This window comes from Papio anubis, chromosome 3 (assembly GCF_008728515.1).
Source record: "Papio anubis isolate 15944 chromosome 3, Panubis1.0, whole genome shotgun sequence".
Lineage (NCBI taxonomy): Eukaryota > Metazoa > Chordata > Mammalia > Primates > Cercopithecidae > Papio > Papio anubis.
In genome coordinates this window covers 159,891,909-159,917,082 of record NC_044978.1, presented here as the reverse complement: position 1 = coordinate 159,917,082, position 25,174 = coordinate 159,891,909, and the positions used below count along the sequence as shown (strand labels likewise).

General features: G+C 41.3%; 1 protein-coding gene and 1 pseudogene across 4 annotated transcripts in view; one reads left to right on the top strand and one right to left on the bottom strand.

The window, feature by feature from the left end:
- Window positions 1-9,780: 9,780 nt before the first annotated feature.
- Window positions 9,781-25,174, top strand: part of STIM2 (stromal interaction molecule 2) — a 166,001-nt gene continuing 150,607 nt past the window's right edge. For 2 of the 4 annotated variants that reach the window (XM_003898562.5, XM_031664683.1), the window contains exon 1: window positions 9,795-10,463. In XM_003898562.5, the coding sequence (XP_003898611.1) occupies window positions 10,055-10,463 (409 nt within the window). In that variant the 5' untranslated portion in view covers window positions 9,795-10,054. Of the gene's footprint in view, window positions 10,464-10,517; window positions 11,114-25,174 lie in introns of those variants that run through there. The other 2 variants (XM_031664681.1, XM_031664682.1) reach the window with 2 other exon arrangements.
- Window positions 22,870-23,655, bottom strand: LOC103884286 (annotated as a pseudogene).

Below are 25,174 nucleotides of genomic sequence, written 5' to 3'. Positions count from 1 at the left end.
GTTGGCTGCTATATGCCAGGTACAGGATCAGATACTCTAAGTATCTCATTAAAGCCTCAAGGCAGTCTTGAGATTTAGGTTTATTGCTTTACTTAGGCATTTTGTGGGTCGTATCATGCCCTCTCCCAAATTCATATGTTGAAGTCCTAATTCCCTGTACCTCAGAGTGTGACTGTATTTGGAGATAGTTTATTTACAGAGGTAATCAAGTTAAAATGAGGTCATTAGGGTGGGTCCTAATTCAGTACAGCTGGTGTCCTTATATTAATAAAATGGGGAAATTGGGGCCCGGTGCAGTGGCTCACACCTGTAATCCCAGCACTTTGGGAGGCTGAGGCAGGTGGATCGCTTGAGCCCAGGAGCTCCAAAGAACCTGGGCAACATGGTGAAACCTCATCTCCACAAAAAATAGAAAAATTAGCCAGGCATGGTGGCACATGCCTGTAGTCCCAATTACTTTGGAGGCTGAGGTGGGAGGATTGCCTGAACCAAGAGGGGTTGAGGCTGCAGTGAGCCGTGACTGTGCCACTGCACTCCAGCTTGAGTGAGACCGTCTCAAAAAAAAAAAAAAAGAAAAGAAAAGAAAGAAAAAAAGAAAGAAAAAGAAAAGGGAGAAATTTAGAGACAGACATGCAGGAAGATGATGAGAGGAGATGTAGGGAGTAGATGTTCATCTACAAACCCAGAAGAGAGGCCTGTACAGATCCCTTGCTTACAGTCCTCAGAAGGAACCAATTCTGCTGACACCTGGATTTGGAGTTGTAGCTGCAGAGCTGTGAGACAATAAATTTCTGCTGGTTAAGCCGCCCAGTCTGTGGAACTTTTATGGCAGCCTGTGATGGTTAATTTTAGGTGTTGACTTGATTGAACTAAGGGACACCTAGATAGCTGGTAAGGCATTAATTATTTCTGGGCTTGTCTATGAGGGTGGTTCCAGAGGAGACTGGTATGTGAGTTGGTGGATTGTGTGGAAAAGATCCACCCTCAATGTGAGCAGGCACCATCCAATCACTTAGGGGCCTGGATGAAACAAAAAGGGAAGGAAAGGGCAAATTCTCTTTCTTTCTCTTCTAGAGCTGGGACACCCTTCTTCTGCTGCCCTTGGACACCACAACTTCAGGTTTCCCAGCCTTTAGACTCTGGGACTGGCACTAGCACCCCCCAATCCCTCAGGTTCACAGGCCTTCAGCCTCAGATTGAGTTACACCATTGACTTCTCTGGTTCTGAGGCTTTCAGATGTGGACTGAGCCACGCTACCAGCTTTCCTGGGTCTTCAGATTGTGGAGGGCCTGTCATGGGATTTCTCAGCCTCCATAATGGCATGAGCCAATTCCCCTAATAAATACCCTCTTATACATCCATCTATCCATCCATCCCATTGGTTCTGTCTCTGGAGAATTCTAATACACAAGCCTAGCAAACTAATACAGACATGTAATTCCTTTCTTAATAGCAAAGAGAGTGGACTGATCCCAGGGTTGAATGGTTCCAAATACGTTTTCTTTTACTAAGAAATGATCTCCTTAACACTCAAACTTCAGGTGCCAAAGATGTAAACTCAAGCTACTGAATTCCCCTTCATAAACTTATTTTCGGCTATTAAACTAAACCGTACTTGCTATTTAAATGCTTATTTTGTACTACAGTATTTCTATGAGTAGTGATGTCTATAAATGTGTACCTTGCTGTGAGAAGTATACGTTTTTGTTTTTTTTTTTTCTGAGACAGAGTATCACTCTGTTGCCCAGGCTGGAGTGCAATGGTACGATCTTGGCTTACCACAACCTCCATCTCCCAAGTTCAAATGATTCTCCTGCCTCAGCCTCCTGATAGCTGGGACTACAGGCGCGCACCACCATGCTCAGCTATTAAGTTCTTTTATTAGTGCATGGAGGATGAGACAGAAAGGGTATGTCTGGGGAAACTGTAAACAATCTAATTGCTTTCAATGTTGTCTATGTGCTGGTGACTCCTAAATCTAAATCTCCAGCTTGGGCTTTTCCCCTGAATTCCTGGCCTCTATGTCCAAGTACTCACTGACATTTCCACCTGGATGCCTATTAGGTATCTCAAAGTGAACATATGCAAAACTGAGTTTCTGCTGTCCTTCTGCCATCACTTGCTCTTCTCAGTCTTCCACATTTTGGTTGATGGCAACTCCATTCTTCCAGTTGCTTAAAGTAAACATTTCAGTGTTATCCTTGACTTTCTCCTCTCACACGATGTATTCAGTTGGTCTATAAATCCCACTGAGGCTGGGTGCAGTGGCTCACACCTATAATTCCAGCACTTTGGGAGATGGAGGCGGGAGGATTACTTGATCCCAGGAGTTGGATACCAGCCTAGGCAACATGACGAGACTCCTATCTCTACAAAAAAAATACAAAAATTAGCTGGTTGTGGTGGCATAAGCCTGTGGTCTCAGCTACTCAGGAGGCTAAGATGGGAAGGATCAATTGAGCCCGAGAAGTCAAGGCTGCAGTGAGCCATGATTGTGCCACTGTACTCCAGCCTCGGTGATGGGGCGAGACCCTGTCTGAAGTAAATAAATAAATAAATAAATAAATAAATAAATAAATAAATATCAATCCTGTTGATTCTACCTTCAGAATTTACCAAGAATTCCACTCCCCGCACCCGTTTTTTTTTTGTTTGTTTTTTTGTTTTTTTTTGAGATGGAGTCTCGCTCTATCACCTAGGCTGGAGTGCAGTGGCGGGATCTCAGCTCACTGCAACCTCTGCCTCCCAGGTTCACACCATTCTCCTGCCTCAGTCTCCCGAGTAGCTGGGACGACAGGTGCCCACCACCACGCCCAGCTAATTTTTTGTATTTTTAGTAGAGACGGGGTTTCACTGTATTAGCCGGGATAGTCTTGACCTCCTGACCTCATGATCCACCTGCCTCAGCCTCCCAAAGTGCTGGGATTACAGGCGTGCGCCACCACGCCTGGCCAAGAAACAACTTTTAAAATCTGATCTTCTTTCGTATTTACAATAACGCTCTGGGAATGTGCTCCTCTGTAATTGAAACCTCCACATTTCCAGACTTCCTGTTTTCCTTCGTTTCCATGTCAGAAGGCTTGTCCTCAAACTCTCTTTTAATTATTATTCTTCCTCATTGAAAACACATTCTGAAACACCTTTGTGTAAATATAAACACATCAAGACAAATGCCTGATTTTACCAGTTCCTGGCAACTACATTATATGAAATATGGGATCATTTACAAATTTACTTGACATTAAATTTTGAGGTAGAACATCTTGAAATAAACTATTTTCTTAAAATGATTTAACTACATACCAGAGACTGTGGAACCAGCATTTCATGGTGACAGATATTTTTAAACAATTAACAAAGCATAAATAAAAGAAATATCTATCTTTTTGGTGCTATTGTATGCCTGTGAGGTCCTTGGATTCTGGACTAGAAATTATCTTACTCATTTTTGATCTTAGCACCTAATATAGCACTTGACCCTAAAATGAATTCAATATTTGATGTATAAACACAAAGGGCTTTTCTTAGTTCACAATGCCTTGGTTCTCCTATGTCTTTGCCATTATCATAAAGTTGAACCCAGCTTACGTGCCTCCCTGGATTTACCTGGTAATAGTTTGATGTTGAATGCTACTATTACTATCCAGGAACTTTACACCGTAACAGCATCCTTACAGGTTGCAGAAGGGATGTTTCAATCTTTCTTGGAGTGTGGCTTGTTGAGCTCTGTGGCTGCCTCGGTGGTAGGGGCCAAGATGTGATGGTCCCCTTGCTCCAGGTCTCTCATGCTGCTTTTGGGCACAACTTTAATAATGCCTGGTTAATGCCTTGAATCTCCAGCCTTTTTTTTTTTTTCCCCCCTGTGGCTTCCCTTTTGTTACAGAGGTGGTAGACGCTCCTGGGAAACTGCAGGCTGCAGGTGGACAGTGGGGAGTGCTCCTGGCACCCATTCACTTGCTGGCTCAGCTCATGCATGTATAATGCCAATGCTGTTCAGGGATCTGGCTTCTCTGGCAGCTGCCTGGAGCGGCAGGTGGCATGACTGAAAAGTGCGGGGGAGTTTGCACCTCCTGCAGAAACCTTTGACTGATGGGAGCCAAAAGTTCCATTTTTCTCCCTTCTTCTCACACTGTTCCAAAACAGAGTGGTCTCTACTATGGAGACATCGTGAGAGACTGAGCAGCCAGCTCAGTGGTGTATCGCCTTGATATTTTTCTGCCTCCTTCTGTGCGTGGCTCATGTCTTCTCCTCACTTTTGCTTCCCCAGGGTTGAAGGAATTGTTGAAGGAAATCCGACTCCCTAAGGAATTGTTATATGAGCCTTTGCATCAGGTCTGTTTTCTAGAGAACCTTCGAATGTCACTTTAGGCATATGGCCCTGTAAAGATTTCTGTGTGTGTACCTTTGTTGTATGTGCTCTTGTAGATTGTTCAAGTGTTCTTTTTTTCTACTTTCCTTTTTTGCAAAATTCAACTCAAAACGAACTCTCGTTTTTCATACCCTTAAGGGTTTAAATAATAATAGCTAACTATGCACCAGGCACCTTTACAATCATTTTTACTTTACAACAACCCTCTATCTAGGTATTAGCATAAGGACCTGGTTTTACTGGAACAAAAATACGGGAGTTCTTCACTTTATGAAGGGTTTAGGCTTCAGATGGCTGTACTTATGGCCATTTTTTTTTAATACATTCAAAAGGAGTTTAAATTTCCAGTCCCTGGATGGATTTTCCACAAAAGCAGAGGGAGGTAGGCAGCCCTTTGAAGCTTTTAAACAGGCCCACTTTTCTTCTCCTTGCTGATATTTGTTGCATTGCATCTTTTTCTAAAGTAGGTGTTTTGTATACTTTAAGATTGAAAGTAGGTAATTCTTTTTTAGATAATCTGTTAAAGTGCTGTAGGGAACCCACTGGCAGCTTCCTGCCTCACAACTCACAGACACTGTATTTTTAAAATGAATTTTTAATTGACAAATATTAATTGTGTATATTTATGGGGTACAATGTTTTGAGCTGTATGTACTCTATAGAACAATTCAACTGAGCTAACATATCTATTATCTCACCGACTTAACCTTTTTTGTAGTGAGAATGTTAAAAATCTATCTTTTTAGCAATTTTGAAATAGATATTGTTAACTGTGGTTACTGTGAAGTACAATAGGTCACTAAAACATAGTCCTCCAGTCTAACAGTAACCTTGTACCTTTTGGTCAGCATCTTCCCTTTCCCCAGTCCCTCCCCCGATTCCCATTTACCAGCCTCTGGTAATCATCTTTATACTGTTTCTATGAGATGAACTTTGTTTTTAGATTCCACACATGTGGGGTCATACAGTATTTGTCGTTCTGTGCCTGGCTTATTTCACTTAGCACAATGTCCTCCAGTTCCATCTATGTTGCAGTGAATGAAGAATTTCCTTCTTTTTTAAGGCTTTATACTATTCCACTGTGTGTATATACCCTATTTTCCTTATCCATTCATCTGTTGATGGACATTTGGGTTGCTTCCATATCTTGGCTATTGTAAATAATGCTGAAATGAACATGGTAGTGCACATATCTCATTGACATATTGATTTCAATTCCTTTGGATATATACTCAGAAGTGGGGTTGCTGGATCATACGATAATTCTATTCCTAGTTTTTTAGAAACCTCCATACCACTTTCCAAAATGGGTATCCTAATTTACATTTCCACTAACAGTATACCAGGGTTTCCTTTTCTCCACATCCTCATCAACACTTATTCATCTTTTTGATAACCATCATTTTCTCACCATTTTCAATTGTGATGATCTTTACTTTAGCTCCATCACAATTCTAGTCCTCTTTTTATGGCAAATGTCAACATTCCTACTGCTTTAGCACCTGTCAGTTATCATGTGATCAATAATATTCATGTAACACCTCAAATTAAGCAGTATAGAGCAAACATACCCTATTTAATAACATAAACGACTCACCCCACATGCCCTCTGACTGCACTGGGCTTTAGCGGGCAAAGTTGACTTGCTTCTGTTGAGTGACTTTTAAAAAACTATGTTAGCTAAGTTAAATCTACAGTTTTTGAATTCCTACCCTGGATGCAAGACATTTACAAAGACTTCCTTCCTCTGCTCCCAGAGAAAGCAGCAATAAATTTTTCCACCATCACTACACCACTTGAGGACTACCTCATGCTTTATTGGGTTTAGGGAGCAAGGGTCTTGCTAATAAGTTACTTCCACAGTGTCACTTCTATTCCTAGCGCTTTATCAAACAATTTGAGGACCCCATTTTTATGCTAGGGCTTCATTGATGGAATGGAGCCATCACATTGTCTATATCACTTTAGAGGTGTTTCCAAAGTTCTCAGCACCTCGAGTCTCTTGTTAGCGTCCGTGGACGGTCAGCGGGAAAACTTGGTACCTAACAGGGTTTCCACCAAAGGCAGCTCTCCGAGGGGCTTCACCATCAAGAGCAATCGAAACAGACTGGACCACCCTGCTGGGTCAGTCCCAACATTCCAGGGCCACGCGAGGAAGTCTAAGGCGGGAAAGAGACGATCAGTGGGAGGGCCAGGCGCCGGAATTCCCCACTTCTGCGCCTCCACCCCTACTCCCGCCCCACGCCCACCGCCCTCTCCACTGACAGTCCGCCGCGCCCGCCCACGCGGTGACGTCATCTCGCGGCAGCCGGGCGCCCCGCCCAGATAGTGGGAGCCGGAAGCCGGGCATGCAGCGGCGCGCGGCGTCCCGGAACCCACGAGCCTGAGAACTCGCGCACCTGGGGGAAGCCGGCGGGAGGCAACGGGCATGCGCAGGGCTGCGGTGGCGCAGGCGCAGGCGCCCTGCCGCGCTCGCCGGTCGGGAACCGGTTCTCCTAGTCGGAGCTGGTGGCGTGCTGTGGGCTCTGCGGGAGCGAGGGAAGAAGAGGGAGATAGGGAGCCCGACACTTGGAAAGGGCAGGCTTGCCTCTGGGATGGGGAGGAGGCAGTGCAGGGATCCTGCTGTGTGTCTGTGCAGGGCGCGTCCCAGTAGTTTGGGATTTGCAAGAAGATGCAATCAAACAACATTGGCATAGAAAGTGCGATGCGTTTATCCTAAGCCAAGAACCAGTTCTCCCCGAGGGATGGCAACGCACCTGTGTGCCGGGCGCCGCGCAAGGGCTTTCCTTGTTCTTTTATTCTCCCGCCGCCGCTAACAACCTTGTGGGGCGGGCATGGTTGGATCCCTAATTTAAAAGTGGGGAAACTGAGGACAGATTAACCGGTCTGCACGTAACAAAGCTGAAAAGTGGTGGAATTGCTGTTTCTTTCAGGTTTGCCTGATTCTAGAGCTCAGTGCTGCCCATCAGGTGTTTGAAGTCATGATTTGGGAAAAATGGGACAGTGAAGACGTTCTCTTAAAAAAAGAAAAAGCATATCATGAGGTTTGGACATTGAGAGGTATAGGCTGGCTGTAGGAGTAGGGTAGGTGCCAAGGAAAAGGAACTCAGGGTAGATTTTGAATGGGATTTGGCGACAGGGAAGGAGAGAAAGCTTTCCGGTGGTGAGAACAAGGGGAAGGAAAGGGAAAACAAAAGCGTGGAGGTGGGAAAGGAAACATGGGGAGAAAGCGATTGCCTCATTTGGAGTCTTGTGTTTGTGTTTGGCTTGCAAATAGAAGCATCTATAATTCTAGGGTTGGGGTTTTCTTTCAAATAAATGAATTTTCTCCTTTCTGTTCTTAGGGTTTATGCTATGATGCACAGTGACACGTACCTCTGTTTAGCAAGGTGCATTCCGGCTAGTCATTTAACAGCTGGAAACTTATATACCTGTGGCAAAGATGATCTGCGGTGGAGGGTTTATTCCTGGCCCCTGGCCTGCCTGACCTTGGTCTTTTTAGTGCTTGCCGGATCCTTAGTTCCTTTCTGGTTCCAGTAGTGAGAGGAATAAACACTTCTAACTCCAATCCAACACACTCTCAATGTCAACACCCTCACTATCTTTAAAAGAAGAAAAAAAAATACGAAATCATCTTTGTTTAAAGAAGCCTGGCCCCTGTGATTTGTTAATTTGTTGTTTTTATACTGTTATTGCTATAACACAGTTTGCACTACACCATTTAGCAACTGATTACTACCTTGTATTAGCCTTTAATTGTTTAATGGGTGTAAATTTTATCTCCTTAAAAAGATTGTAAGATGCCTTAGTCATGGGACTGTGCTGTTTATCTCATAGCCCTACTGCTGACTTAATTGCCTTTTTCAAGTGTTTCTCTTGCTGAACCCTCACCACTGAGTACCCTGCCTGGCATACTAGGTGCTCAGTAAACATTTAATAAATGAAATGAGTCCTCCTGGAGAGCAGGAACAAGCTTGTTATTTATATTGTTCTGGTCCCCTAGCAGAATTATCTTCTCTGGTGGGCACTCAGCACTCTGGTGTGACTTCATCGCTGTGCCTTTCATCAGGGGAAAGATAATCTCCTTGTTTTGCCCTATAAAGAACTGCCACCTGAACACTATGCCCACAAGAAGTCTGCTGAGAAATAATTGTTGATAGATTGACTTAGCCTCAAAGACATCCTGAAGCGTGCATCTGCCCCTCTACAATAAACGGTATTTGTGGTTATCTTGGCCAGATACTTTAGGAGAATGTAATTTGAGTATCTTCTTGGCTTGAGAAAGCAAACAAACAAACCAATAAACAGAATCAAACCAACAGAACCCAATAGCAAAAGGATCTTCGTGTTTAATAACCCTATCTGCAAATTTTAAACAATTTTGTGCGCCGGGAGAGAGAATGCCTCCTTGTGTGTGAATTTCCAGAGCTTTTAATTTATAGTGACATTACATTCAACACTTCCTTTTAAATTTGAAGGGAGGTGGCCTTAAAAATATGCTGGCAACTGGTTTGGATGAGAAAGATTCCGGTTCTTTCTTTATCCAAACCAATTAGACCAGGTCTGAACAGGATTTACAACAGAGAGCAGACCTTGGGTGCCCAAGAACTTTGCTTCATTCCAGGTTGGCGAACACAAGTCAAGTCTGCACCATTGTTCTGTCAGCCGGTTCAGGATACGGCACAGAGTCGATGGGATGGGATGGGGGTGGGAAGGTGATGAGTTCACGTAAATATCTGTACCTAGGAGAGTCAGAAGCTAGAGTAAATTCTCTTAAATAGGCCCTTTCAGTGGCTGCTAAATCTGGCTAATTTCCCATGAATTAGCTGTGGGACACTGGGGACAACTTAGCTCAAATTTCTGGGCCTTCGTCTCCTCATTCGTAAAATGGGGATAACGATAATTTTGGAGTTATAGCATGTAAATGTGCAAAGCAGTTAGAACAATGCCTGGTACACTCACACATAGCACGCGCTTTGTGAAATGTTTGGCAAGTAAATAAAGCGCTAACCTATGCTAACCGCGTCTAAATAGCCAGCCACTTGTAAGCCCCACCTATACTGAAATTACGGGGACGCTACCGTTTTCCGACTTCGAGATTTTCCTGACCCATGCAATTACTTTTGCTGCCCTCCACGAGGCTGTAACTCGCCCTCAGGATGTGGGACGTCTGGACTCTTCTCTCCGCCCCCTTGTAGCCCCCCACTCTCCCTCGCGGTGGTGCAGTGAATGAGGGAGGGGTACACGTCCTCCTTCTTCCCCGCCCCCTATCTTCGCGGCTCGCTAAAGCGTTAGTAACCGCCCCGCCGTACTACCGTTGGTCCGGGAACGCCTCCGGGGCGGGGCTGGGGTGCCGCGCACGCGCTGTACAGCTGCGCAGCGCCTGCGCCGTGGAGGGCCTGAGGGAGGCGGGGGATTGGTATGCGAGCGAATGTGCGAGGGGAGGGAGGCGTCCCGGCGGAGCGTGGTACTACGACCAGCGCCGGCCGGAGGGGGCGGGGGGATGCGCCGCGGCGGCGGCGGCGGTGGCGGCGGCGGCGGCGCGGGCGCTGGGGCTGGTGTTTGGCGGCGCCAGAGCAGCGGATCCCGGTCTCGCCGCAGCAGCAGCGCGGGTGTCGTGCACCGCCTGAAGACGCCGTACCTTTCTATCCCCCACTTTTTTTTTTTTTAAATAACCGGAACCAATGAACGCAGCCGGGATCAGAGCTCCGGAGGCCGCCGGTGCCGACGGGACCAGGCTGGTGCCCGGCGGGATTCCGCGACTGAGGCGGCGGGGGCGGCCGGAGGAGTCGCCGGCGGCGGTGGCGGCGCTTCGAGGAGCGGGCGAGAGGCGTGCGGCCGGGACGCAGCTGCGCTTTCACCCGGCTCCTCCTCGGCGCCCTCATCCCGCCTCGACTCCCGGCCCAGCCTGGGGCTGGCTGCGGCGGCGGCGCTGGGCTGCGTTGCTGGTGCTCGGGCTGCTGGTAGCCGGAGCGGCGGACGGATGCGAGCTTGTACCCCGGCACCTCCGCGGGCGGCGGGCGACAGGCTCTTCCACAACTGCCGCCTCTTCTCCCGCCGCGGCGGCCGGCGATAGCCCAGCGCTCACGACAGGTGAGGGGCCGGGGGGCGGCGGGCGGGGCTCAGCCGGCCGCGGTGGGACCCCCCCATCCCGTGCAGAGGCCAGCATCTCCGCCGGACGTCCGCTATTCCACGACCTCGGCCGGGCGTGATGCGGAGCCCTGGCTGCTATTCCGTCGCGGTTCCCTGCACTCCGGACATCTTCCCTTTTCACCCCAACACCCCACCCTCGCCGAGCCTCTCGACGGCACTGGTTCTCCTCCCTTCAGTCGGGCTCTCAGATCTTCCAAGCTGAGCAATGCGGTGGTTTCTCTTTCGTGCTGCAGAAGAGCCAGCAGGGTCTGCAGGGGACTGGGCTGATTTTTTTTGAAGCTGCTGGAAAAAAGTCAGCAGCAGCATTGCGGTATTGAGTCTACCTCTGGTGCTGCCTTTGCAAAGGCAGCTGGCAGCGAGTCTCACCGGTTCAAAGCCCCGCTGAGCACAACGTCCCAGGGGAGGCTGCTAAAGACGATTCTTTGAGAGCCATAATACATAGTGATATTAGTAGTTCCGTGTTTGTATGCAGAAATGCCTAAGTTTACTGTGCATTTTTTTGCGGGGTGGAAGGAGGCCGTTTTAAGTGATGGAAAGTGTTTGCTGGTGGGAGCATCACTGGGTGACAAAGGGTGCAGAAACCGCAGCAGGTAACCAGAAATTATACCTAAAATTTGCAAAGTGCAGCATACTCGGGGCTTGCAGCTGCAACTCAGTTCTGGTAGACTGCACCAGCACCTTTTTTTTTTTTCTTTTTTGTAGAACGTTCTCGTAATTGAGAACTTGGAAACGTGCTTTGTAAGGTTAAGTGCAGAATTGTCTCATTTTTAAAGTCTTCCGGTGTTATGTACAACTGATGGGTTGTGGTTTAAGTAAAAGTTATGATATAAGGACCCTGAAATGATTTCTTTGGGAAAAGTAATGGAGCTAAAATAATGATTTTTTTTTTTTGTATTTCACTTAGTTTTAAAGTAGATCTGTAGGTTTCCTACAATAATTGTAAGACTAAAAAGTTTAAAGAGGCACAAGATGACCCATGATTAATTTAACCAAAGTGATAGTCCAGCGGACGTCTGGAAGTTACGAACAGCTTCTCTGACAAGTGCTCAGAAACTGTATTCTTTAAAGCCAAGCAGTTTCTCTGGGTTCTATGATAGGATATTTACTATTCTGGAGAGAAGAAGGATGTTGGTAAACTTTAAAGGTTTTAGAGGATGTAGAGTATAGAACATAATGATCAGCATGTTTAACTTTACCCTGAAGCATATCAAGCCCTATTAAATGGAACTTGATACATCAAACCTACCAATTGGATAACTGGGATAAAGTGATTATAAAATAATCAGCATTAGGAGCATAATATAGTTTGAGTGAGAAGATAGGCCAGACAACTTTATGCTTGAATAGTATTTATTCTCCAAATAAAAATGTGGCAAGTAACATAATAGTGAAGAATAGTGATTATTAAGAAAGTTGATAAGACTATAATTTGGAGATTTAATGCCTCATGCAGGAAGGGGAGGAGCAGAAATATTTAGGTTTGTAGAAGATGTAAGAGTGGTTCTGGGTTTCTGTAGTAGAAAAATTTGGTTAATACATAATTGGCTAATGCTCCGTCAAAAAGTAATTGGTAAAAAGGCAAGCAATTCAGAAAAGTTAGTATTTACTGACTGCTAATATTTTATACTGTGTAGATCACATTAAGAAAATTGCTCAGATGAAATTTTATTTTAATAAGCTATTTACAGTCCTTTTTAAGACTTAAATTTGTCTGTACTTATTTAAGGCATTGGGGGAAAAAGGTGATTCTTACTGGAAAAAAAATCCAGTGTATCACACAAAAGAGTTGTGCCATAGGGCTTTAAAATAAGTTTGCTAGAAGAATACCCTGGAATTATTTCTAATGTTCTTTTACTTTCCTTTCATCAGAATATTGATTTTTAACAAGTTAAACATTTCCACTTAAAGTTTAAATCATAAAACTACACAATATACAAATTAAATTGTTATTTTAATAAGTTTAGTAAATACAGTCAATAGCACTCATATCTTGGTAAAGGTAAATTGAAAATCTGTGATGAAGTTAGAGAATATTGAAAATTTGTTTGAACTATATGGCCTCTATAGGGTTGTTTCCCATTCTTAAGATTGTATGAATAGTGCTTTCTTTTATGGTTCTATTTGTAAATGTTATGCAAAGCCTAGAACCTAATTTATTAGCATTAGTGTACACTTCAGGAAGTAAAACCATAGACTGGATTTACAAAAGACTGTGGTGTGGTGTCATATTCTAGGCAGCGTTAATGGATAGAGATGGAGTAGAGCATCAGTAATAAGAGAACTAAACCTCACGTGAATTTGGAAAATTGAAAATTTTTGAAAGCCTTCTGAGAGAAGAATTGGTGTCTTTGGCTTCTGATTCAAGTTGTGATTTAGCAGTGAGTATTCTTAATAGCTCTGCAAAATGACAACCAAAATCACTTTTCTGTTTTCCTCTCGAGACTGGCATTTTTAATACTTACCTTTAGAGGCTCCATAAGAATTTGCCTTTTACTAATAAAATCTATGAAACTTTCTTTTTCACTGCAGTTTGCCTCTCAAGTGTTTTATTTTAGGGATTTAGTGTACTCTAAGAATAAATTGCCTTTAAATTATCTTGTGTTTATTTGCTCAAATAAACTATTATTGCTCAAAACTATACAAATCATCCAAATAAACAGACACGTTGTCATAATGAATACAGGTTTATATTTTCTTTTCCTTTTTTGATATTACCTTTTCAGAATTCATTGTACAAATGTTTTTGATGAGACGAAACCAATATTCATAACGTTGTATGGTAAGGGTTTTAAATGACATATACAGCACTTATGTATTTAGAGCACTTACTTTGAAAGTGATTGAAATTTAAAGCAAGTTAGGGATAGGTGACTGAGAGCTTGGTGATTGTGTTCTAAAGCAGTACTTTAATAACTCAAAACAATACCTTTTTTTTTTTTTTTTAATTCTTTGCCTAACAGATTTAGAGTTGATGAATTGATCCCGGTGGGGAGTGACCGATCTCATCCAGATAGGGTCCCTGAGAAATAGCTTATGAAAGCGAAACAGCAACAACAAAATGCCGAATAATTGAAATATTACATTATTTCTTATGGAATTAATTGTTTCAGAATTTTTAAAAACAAATTTTAACTGAACATATTTGCCTCTATCCTTTTAAAGAAGGAATTAAAGTAACATTCTTTAGTGCCTATATGAAGGTTTTATCTTAACTGTAGTACCATTTCACTGATTTGGCATGTTATTAGAAATATACATATATAAAAACATGTCTCTTAGAAGTATTAAAATCTCAATTAAAGTTTAATACATTCTTAGTTCAACATATAATACCATTTAGAATAGCCACTTTACCCAGTGCTGTTAAACACCTCTGCATTGTGGAGCTTTCATTAATTTAGATGGAAATATCTCAAATTAGCATGATTGTCATTGGGAAAATGTTAAACGGAACTTTTAATGACATCAGTTGTATTCCTTATTTTTTTAAATTAGTAGTTGGTTTGCCTGTGGGATATATGTGTTGCTTTCAGTAATATTTTATGAATAACTTACACATGCTAGTGTTTCCATTGTGACCATAGACTCAAAGTAGATTCAGATGGCACGAGAAACCTTTGTTCCTCTTGTGATGTTGCTCTTCCTGAACTTCTAAAGCCATCGTTTGCTGTATCCTCTTTCTCTTTCCCTTTAGTATCATTACCAGTGCTTTTCTTCACCAGTCTTTAGTCATTGCTGTAGTTGTATTATTGTTGCTAACTACAGGATTAAAGAATCTGTTCATATCCATTTGATCTAGTCAATTCTGAACATTTAAGAATTGGTAGTAATGTAATTGGTCTGGAAACATTGCATACCTTGGTACTCTTAAGAATACCATGGCAGAACTGGCCTCTGTTGGGAATCTCATAGCACAGGAAGAATTCAGAGGGCCAGTTGGAAAAGTGGATCCAAGATTTAGCTTCCTTTTATTCTAAAGGAGGACACAGGATGATTTAGCTTGCCAAAGGCTTGCTTTGTGGCTGGATACATGCTAGTATTTTCAGATTAATTTAGACTCTTTTTGCGTAATGATATCAAGGATTTTTGATAGTGGCCTAATCATTGATGATAATTGCGGTGTGAACACTTTCACAATGATTGTCGGAGATCTGCATTTATGTAATATGATAGTTAATGTATATATTGGCTAAGCTAATAGTAAGACTAACTGCTAATAGTATGGATAGTAAGCCATTTTTTGACATTTACTGGAATTTGGACCTTACCTTGTTAAGATCTACCTAGGAATTTACTTCTGAATTGATGAGGTTTTATTAACTAAATAATTATTAAGCACAAGCAGAATAACATGAAAGAGAAGTGGGAAAGAATTAAACAAAAGAGGAAGATGTAGGTCTGACTGTTTTGGACTCAGACTAGGTAATAATAGGCACATTGATTAAACTATTCCTATGTGTTAGTATTGTGCTAAGTGCGTTCTATATTATACATCACTGTTTTTGATTCTGAGACTAATCCTGTTAGATAGCTACTGTTTTTTTTCCTTCCAACTTTTCTTTTGGATTCATTTTTGATTCCAACTTTTATTTTAGATTCATGTCGCAGGTTCATTGCCTGGGTTTTTTAAATGATATTGAGATTTTAGTTACCAGTGATCCTGTCAGCCAGGTACTGAGCATGGTACTTAATAGTTTTTCAACCCTTAAGCCCTCCTCCTTACCTCCCCTACAAGTAGTCCTCAGTTTCTATTGTTGCCATCTTCATCTTCATATAGTAGATTAGGAAACATACTGGATGATCTTAAGTAACTTGCCCAAGCTCACATCTAGTAGGTAGCAGAGTTAGAGGTTGTCTAGGGTTTCTCTGATTCCAGCGCTTGGATTCTTAGCAGGTACGTTGTATGCGTCCTTATACAAACAATATGTGATGGATTGTGATTAGACCACAATGGGCTGCAAAGTGTAGGAGAAAGGAAGAGGCTGTTAGAGGACCTGGAGGAGGGCAGGATTTGAGCTGGACCTTGATGTATAGATAGGACTTCTTACGGAGATGAGTGAAAAGGCTTTCTGGGAGGAGACATATCCAAGAATAGGGGGTAAATACTTTTCTTTAGAGTTAAGTATAAGGTATATGTAGAGTAGTGGGGAATGCAAGAAGAAAGAAGGTTGGGGCCAAATTATCAAGAGCTTTACACTAGTGTATTCAGCATGTATCAAAATGTCAGCACATCTAAAACTGGGGTACTCATGTGTATACTGGGAAGAATGGGACACCCAGGACAAATACACATTTTCTTGGCATATGCATTTTATTAGATTATTTGAGAGCTATACAACTAAAGGTTTCTAAATATGCACGTTAGGGAAAATGTACATATATTTTAATTTTTGAGGTAAAGTCATTTTGAACTTTCAGAGTGTTTTGTTAATAAACTCTTGAAGTTACAAATCTATATCCTGTCATTAGGAGGTGAGAGGCACTGTGGTTTTTGAAGATGAGGGGGTGACATGGCCTTTGTGTTTGAGACAGCCAATTCTGGGTGGATGGCAATGAGGAGATAACAGAGATAAGGATGCCAGTTAGGAAACTATTTAGAAGAAGAGGGCTTGAGAATTCTAATTATGTAGTGGCTATGAAAATGTTTAGATGAAATTTTGTAAAATCGACTATATTCTTAGCTTAGAAAGGAATCTGGCTATTTATATGAAGTGTAAGAAATAAAAATTATCTTTAGCATTAAACATACAGAGTTTATAGAATGATTTAAATCAGTATAAGCCCTTGATAAATCCAAGAAGAAACACACTGTTTGTGATAGAGAATCTTATTTCAAATGTGCCCATTTCTTAATATAAAGATTAGTTTTAAAAAAAAATGTGATTGGGTGTATGTGATGATTTACAAAGTTGTTTACAGAAAAACAGTTGCAGATGTCTTTGCCAATTGTTTGATAAGTAAAACCAAAAAACTTTTGATATCTGAAGATAATATATTTGCCATAAAATGCTTATATAAAGCTTTTAGAATTCCATGTGTATAAAGGGTAAGTGTTTCCAGATTGAACTAATGTTAGAAGTCAAGAATCGAAGGCTCCCCAGACCCCTCAGCTGTGAATAACAATATTTCAGACTAGTGGCATATTACTTATTTCAATATTAACTTCTAAATTTCATTCCTGTGTGAATTTCAAACTTAATCTACAGATGATGATTTCTATTGCCAAATCTAAATGGTTTGTTCTTTTCTTTATCCATCTAGATCTCTATATTAGTATATGTTGGATATTCAGTCTTTCTTGATGCTTTCTAATTCTACCTTCTGTAACTGTTTTCCTTGACTAGTTTCATTGTTGCTGATTTTAAGGGTGGTTCCCTCTTAAGTCGCTGTTCTCAGCCTCCTGTTCCCCTAGTCTAGCTGAACATTTCCTCCTCGGAGAACTTCATTACTAGGAAAGGTCTAAATTGGGGGTAGGGAACCCCAAGCCAGTGATTGATTTGATTTTTGGCTTTATTTCCTTTGGCCCTTGGTGTGATACAGCACAAGCATCATGGCTGCAGTCCCGAGACTAATTTCCTTTCTTCTGGGCCTTGTCAGCCATATCCTTTAAAGTGAAACAATTTCAGGATTAAGGCTAGGAGCATTTGCAGAATGTTTAATAATATCTATTCAGTGTTTTCATAAGATAGTGGTAACTCCCCTCCAGTACACACAGGCTGATTGGAGCAACAGAGCCTGGCAGGCGCAGTTTACTTGGACTAACATTCATCTCAGAGCCCAAGTACCTGTATCTGTCCGCGTGTTTCTTTTTGTGTATGAATGTTTTTATGTGTGCTTATGGATCTTGGCCACTGTGTAACTTTTTTTCCTCTAGTCATTTTCACTTTCTCTGCCTCTCTTTGATCTTCCTAAACTTGACATTATATGGAACTGAAACACCTCAAAAACTTTTATTGAATGAAGTGCTGGGATTTTAATTTAAAAAAATGCTTGAAGGGAGTATCTCATTTATGTGATTACAGAATACTAAACAGCCTTATCATAAACAGCCTCATCAAAACCCCCTAGGGTAGTCAAAGTGATTTGTAGTTTCTTAAAATATTCTCAATAAGTAAAAAGTCTTTTTAAACCCTTGTTTGAAGTTTTTGTCTCCTACTCAGCACACTGCAAGTTGCACAGGCCCGTGTTTTCTATTACTGTCTTTTTTATTCTTTTTTAAAAAATCTGATGTTGGATAACTAGATAATCTTAATCCCCCTTCTTTATTCCTATTGTCCAGCAATAAATCTCTAACCTTTTCATTAATGATGTATATGTAATTTTTGCTCTGTTTCCCCAATGCCTTGAACCATTGTTATGTTTAGCTCTTATTTCTGCTTTGCCACACATATTCAGACTGTGTTAATCCTCGCCGTTTCTTTTTTCTGGGTACCACATTAAGAAAGAAAAGCTAAACTGCAATTGTAGGTACCCCTGGCTGTTTTTGAATTGAATTTGCATACCCTCTGATGTTTATTCCGTGTTTGTTTGGGGTCGTACGCTGTAGCTCATGCCTGTAATCCCAGCATTTTTCGAGGCCAAGATGGGCAGATCACTTGAGCCCAGGAGTTCGAGACCAGTCTGGGCAACATGATGAAACCCCATCTCCTCAAAAAATACAAAAAAATTAGCTGGGCGTGGTGATGTGCCCCTGTATTCCTGGCTACTCAGGAGGCTGAAATGGGAGAATCAGGTACCTGAGCCTGGGGGAAGTTGAGTCTGCAACAAGCCTTGATCAGGCCACTGCACTCTGGCCTGGGCAGCGGAGTGAGACCCTCTCTTAAACAAAAAAAAAAAAAAAAAAAAAGGAAAAAAAAAGTGTGTTTGGTTCTAGGTCTGTTATATGGGTCCTAAACAGAACTATAGAAGGTTAAAGTGAGAAAGTCAGTCATTGGTGAATATGTCTCTGTGTGCATAGAGTTTTAAACAATATTTAGTGATTGTTTTGTGCCAGCTATGGTATGAGTAACTGGAAATATAAAGATGCTGAAATTGACCATTTGAAAACATTTATTATTTATTTATTTTTAGAGATGTAGTCTCACTCTGTTGCCCAGGCTGGAGTGCAGTGACAGGATCATAGCTCACTGCAGCCTCAAACTCCTAGACTCAGTCAGTCTCCCCGCCTCAGCCTCCCAGGCTGTGAGGCACCACAGGTGGCTAATTAAAAAAATTTTTTTTTAATGTAAACCTGAAAATTGCCTGAGATTGGATTGCATAATCTAAAAATAGGAAAATGTATATAAATATTTTGGTTCTTAAAAGACCACTACTGTGGTAGCTTATCTAGTATCCTTGCTACATTTACTGAAAATACCTGTTAGAGATATCTGCACTGCTATGTTCTTTTCAGCATTTTTCACAATAGCCAAGATATGGAAACAACCTAAGCGTTCATCAATGAATGCATAAAGAAAATGTGATACATATGCACATGCACCATGAAAGATTATTCAGCATTAAAAAAGAAGAAAATCCTGCCATTTGCGGCAACATGGATGAATGTGGAAGACATTATGCTTAGTGAAATAATGCAGACCATAGAAAGACAAATACTGCATGGAATCTGAAAATACCAAACTTACAGAAACAGAGTAGAATGGTGGTTACCAGGGGCTAGGGAAAGGAGTAAATGGAGAGGTGTTGAAACTTCAAGTACAAAGATTCAGTTATGCAACATAAATAAGTTTGGCGATCTAATGTACAACAATATGACTGTAGTTAATAGTGTCGTATACTGTACTTGAAATTTGTGAAGAGGGTAGACCTTAAGAGTTCTTAACATACCAAAAAAAAAAAAAAAGGTAAGAATGTGATGTGATGGATTATGTGAATTAGCTTCATTGTGGTGAATATTTCATACTGTATGCATATATCAGATCAAATTGTATATCTTAAATATATCTACTTTTTGTCATTATGCCTCACTGAAGTTATAACAAAATATAAGAATATTTATTGGAAGTATTAAAAAATAAGTCCCCCTTCCCCCTTCTTTGGAACAAAGTATAATTATAAATATAGTTTAAAAAATTTTAACTGGTATATAATAGATGTACATGTTTTCAGGTATCATTGCTTTTTCACTCTTTAGTATACTTTATTAAAAAACAAGCAAGCAAACACAAAATTTCAGTGAGTCCTATGTGCCAGATACCAGCGGGTGTTTGGAATTTCAAGATCAGTAAGATATTCACCCTACCTTGTAGTCTGCTAGAAGGCATATCCACTTAAAGGGTGATGATAGTTGTGATAAGGGTAAAAGGGCCTAAGGCTATGTGCTGTATTTTACTGAATTACAAAGATGGAGTTACTAATTTTGATGTGGAGATGCAGGTTGTTAGTGAGTCCTTTTTTTTTTTTTTTCTTAAATATCCAGAGTAGAAGTGTCTGCCGAGAATGTATGAGTTTGTCAGATGGAGAAAGGCATGGTGGAAAACCAGAGGTGTGAAGCGAGGAAGCTGGGTGGGGAGTGACGATTATTATAGGCATTGACATTTGAGAATGCTAAATATGATTGTGAATTACCAAATACCCAGGATGACAGAGTCAATGCTGGGCCCTTTTGCAGTGCAGCATTATCCATATTTGCATGTGGGATTTAAATTTTTGCCAGGCATTTTGTGTGTTTTATCCAATTTAATCCTTAGAGAATCCCTGTGAGGTTATCTCCATGAGTTAGTACATCTAACAGAAATTTAGGATTGCTCTCAAATAGTTTGTACTTTAAAAATCCCCCAGTGCCAAGGATCTTCATGTTAAGCATAAGGTATATATGGAGTTGAATCAGGAAATGAGGCTGGAGAAGGAGCAGATACAAACGTTGTGATTAATTTACATTCTAGATCTTTATTGTCCAATGGCCTTAGGAGTTCCTCCTTCATTTATTTTTGGTAAATAACAAAATTTTGCTATTAAATATTCCAAAATCTTGGAATACGACTCCTATAAAATATATCTGAGGCCCAGTAATTTGTCCTTTTTAAAATTAAACTTTGACTCAGTTTGTTCAGTTTGACTCGGCTTTTCGATAAATGCGTAATTGCTGTTTGTGCTTTGTTTTCATAAATACAAGGATGATGGAATGTAATTTTTAAGAAGCATAGCATCTTATATCTTGAACTTTTATCTGGCCCATAAGTTTGTTTTCACCTTTTTTTTTTTTTTGGTAGAGACAGAGTCTGGGTATGTTGCCCAGGGCTGATCCCAAATTCCTGGGCGTAGGCAATCCTCCCACCTCGCCCTGCAAAGTGCTTAGATTATGAGTATGAGCCACCATGCCTGGCCTGTTTCCACTTTTGTATAGTGTGATGAAGGGCATAGCCTCTAGACTAGAGCAGGATTTTCTTAGTTTGAATCCCAGTCTGACAGTGGTTTTGTAATTTTGGGTAGATGATTTAGTCTGTTAGCGCCTAAATTTCCTTATCTCTAAAATGGGCTGCAAAGAATAAATGAATAACTCTATGTATGCTTAGAATAGAGCCTGGCAAGGGTAAGTATTCAGGTATTATTGACTTACATTTTTCTTTTTATCTGTAGATACAGAGGTAAGATAGTTGTAGAAATACGCTTTGATTTATTGAGTGTCATTAAGATATTTTATGTTGCATTTTAAAAAGTACGAAGACATAGTTTGAAGCAGTTAGTTGATCTAAATAACTGGACCACGAATGGTCCGAGATTAGTTAAAACTCTCTAGAAATATGAAGCTAAGTATAGACGGTGACATTGAGAAGCACCATGATATTAAAAAAAAATTAATTGTATCATAAGCCTGAGTCATTTTGTACCTTTATTTATATCATTTAAAGATTTAAAGCATTTTGCAGTTGAAATGTTAGACTTTAAAATCTTTAATTTATGAGTTTAAAGGTTTATTATAAAAAATTTAGAACATACTGAAAAGTAAATATAGAAAATACATCTACTTCAACAGCTAAAAATAACAAAGATGGGCCGGGCGCGGTGGCTCACGCCTGTAATCCCAGCACTTTGGGAGGCCGAGTCGAGCGGATCACGAGATCAGGAGATCGAGACCATCCTGGCTAACACGGTGAAACCCCATCTCTACTAAAAATACAAAAAATTAGCCAGGCATGGTGGTGGGTGCCTGTAGTCCCAGCTACTTGGGAGGCTGAGGCAAGAGAATGTTGTGAACCCAGAAGGTGGAGTTTGCAGTGAGCCGAGATCACGCCACTGCACTCCAGCCTGGGTGACAGAGTGAGACTCCGTCTCAAAAATCAAAAACAAAAAACAAAGATAACATCAAAATTTTGTTTTTTGCAATCTTATAGATATGTATGCATATTGATATATTTAATAATAGGCTCATAGAGTGATTTTTTAAAAATGTGAAATTACTTAGTAAATATTTGAATGCCAAGTATATTACAGGCATGTGATAAGTATTGGGGATACAGAGATGAATGAGATTGAGGTTTTTGTTCCCATGGAGCTTGCATTTCAGTTGGGAAGATAGAAAATACAAATGCTATTTTGAGTTGTGAGAAATGCTATTAAGGAACAAAAGAGACATAAAATAGAAAATAATGTGGGGGCAGTTTTTAATTTAGGTAGGCTAGAGAAGGCTTCTAAGAAGGTCACATTTAAGGTGGCATCTTGAAGGACAATAAAGAGCCAAGTCTGAAGAACTGGGGAATAGCATTCCACACGGACAGAGACTTTGAGGCAAGACAGAATTGGAATTATTTGAAGAAGTGAAAGAGTATCGTTTTGACCCAGCATCTTGAGGGAGGGGGAATGTCGGATGAGATCTGGCTATAGAAAAGGGAAGGACTGGATGGTACAGAGCCGCATAGACCTTATTACCTTATGTTTGAGTTTAATTCAGAGGGTAACAGGCCGGGTGTGGTGGCTCACACCTGTAATCCCAACACTTTGGTAGGCCGAGGCAGGCAGATCACCTGAAGTCAGGAGTTCAGCCCAGCCTGGCCAACATGGTGAAACCCCATTTCTACAAAAATACAACAATTAGCCAGGCATGATGCTGGGTGCCTGTAATCCCAGCTACTCAGGAGGCTGAGGCAGGAAACTTGCTTGAACCCTGGAGGTGGAGGTTACAGTGAGCTGAGATCATGCCATTGCACTCCACTTCAGCCTGGGTGACAGAGTGAGACTCCATCTGGAAAAAAAAAAAAAAAGTTCTTTCCATTCTCGTTGCTGCCATGTTAGTTCTGAACTAAATCATTTTGGCTAGATGTGGCCAGAGCAGGGGGACTCTGGGGCCCTTGTTAGGTCCTTGTTAGCAGTGGCCCAGGGTTACTAATGACTCCTTTGTCCAGGAAGCTCATGGGGAAGCACAGACATCCTTGGGTATGAAGTTTTGGTGATCAGACAGGGCTTGTTTCCTGCAGGGCACTTCCTCTGTCATCAGTGAGAGAGACACTCATGTCACCACTCTCTTCTGCCATAATGGCTTCGTCCAGCTCTTGGGACAGCTTCTGGAGATGCTGTTCTGCCTCCACAGGCTTTAGGTCACTGTCAGACTCGCTGGGAGAGCAGAGGGGCTCTGTCAAGGAGTAAGGGCTCTGGAAGGCAGACTCCTGCCTCAACCGCCGTAGTGGGTGGGTACGTGAACCCATCCGGGCAGAGAGGCAGTGATGCTCCTTCTCCCAGAGGTCTGCGGCTGAGTGGGCAGGGGCGCCTCCAGACAGCTGGGTGCTCTTCTGGCCCAGGCTGTGAGTCGGGGATCCACTGCTCTTCTGTGCCCCTCTCTTCCTCCTCCTGGCCTTCACCTGAGTCTCCACTAGCCACTTGGTGTCAGGTCTCTTGGATTCTCTGGTACTTGGCATCCAAGGCACTCTTAGCTGAGCGAGCTGCAGCCTGGAGGCTCTGCTGCCCTGGCTCTGGGGTTTCCAGGTGTTTCCAGGAGGGGTCTCCCCAGAGGTTGAGGTTGACGGCTGTCGGGGACAGCCTCCTTTGGAACTGTCTGCACAGGGAACCCAGGGCTGTGGCAGAGGTCTCCTGGATGGCTGGCCACAGGCTGCAGCTCCTTGCTGTCCTCAAGCTGCTCCTGGTGCTGGAGAGATCTCCAGCGCACAGAGGCCCCTACAGCCTGCCACCGAGAAGCCATCTGCCTGCCCAAGAGTCTTGTCTAACCATTAGGCCCCAGCACCCCCAACGTCCGCCTGACACTAAGTACTGTTAAGTACTTTTGGGAAGAACTGTGGCACATCTTTATTGGTGACTAGTAACTTCTAGTGGACAAATGTTATAGGATCAGCTTTCAGTTCTTCATTTACATAAACTGAGCAGTTATTAATATATTACTCATTTGGCTTAAGTTATGAACTCTCCTCTTTTAACGGATAATTTCATATCTTTTCGAGTTTAGGGAAATAAAAGAATGGATTATTTAAAATATTACAATTTTATTTATAGTCTCACAGATTTTTAAGAACATTAAAAAGTGCTGGTTAATATGAAATTGGAAGTAGTAAAATCGATAAGTATTAGGCATAGACTATGAGGTTATATTGTGCCACTTAGTTGTGGAGGATATTTATTCAATAAATGTTTGAATGTCTACTATTTGCTAGACAGCAGACACTTTTTAGATGCCGGAGAAGTAGGAGAAAACTAAACTAATGAAGTTGCTGCTGTCATAATTTTACTTTTAATGCTGTGGTCGTTTGTTGGCCAATTGTAGTTTTGCTATGTGCAGTATGTGGTCTTAGAATAAAATTGGCAGCTTCTTCATATTATGATTGCTACGCATTCCAGTACTCACTAGTTTGCAGATTCCTCTAATTGAAACTGAATGGCACATTGGTTTTATTTATTAATCTTTTAACTCATAATATCAGTTATACAAATCACAATGATAAATCTCTTTGAGTTTTATACAAAGCATATCCATATTCTTAACTTACAATCAAGTTTAACTTAGTGTAATAGACCTAGAATTAGAAGTCAGATCTGTTAACTCCTAGTTTTGTGTTATTTTTGCCATATGCTGTATAGTATTTTTTATGAGATTTGTTTAAAAATCTCATAGAAATATGCACATATGCTGGTCCTCTGAATGTAACTAAACTTATATATGAATAATCTATGATGAGTTGTTTAAACGTGTTTATAACATTATCTGGTAACTTTTATAGTGTACTAAAAATTTAGTTTTACATTTTGAAGTCTTTAAGTTTGTTTTCAGGCAGGTGACTGGTAGTCATGATAGATTCATCGTAAGCCCTAAATACGTTAATAATTAGGATTATTTTTTTCTTCGTGTTCTAATTAGTAAAAGAGTAAGAAGCTGGTATGAGTCTCAGGCCTCTAATTTATAATGTAACAACATGAGAACAGACTCTGTAGGAATGAAAAGATAATAAGTCTTTGTATTTAGTCAGTCTTCAAGATTTCTGGATAAATGGGAGCTGTTTTTAGTTAAATACAAATTCCCAAGCAAGACATGATATGTTTATAGACAATTCCTTTCTAATTAATTACGGGGATGTTCTTGAAAAATCTTATACAAGGAAAATTTCAAATTGAAAAACAGACCTTTGGGAAAAATAGGCTTCAGACAGTCCGTAGCCTCACAAAGGCCCTTATTAATATTTATATTTGCTAAAAGAAAGTACCATGGTAAT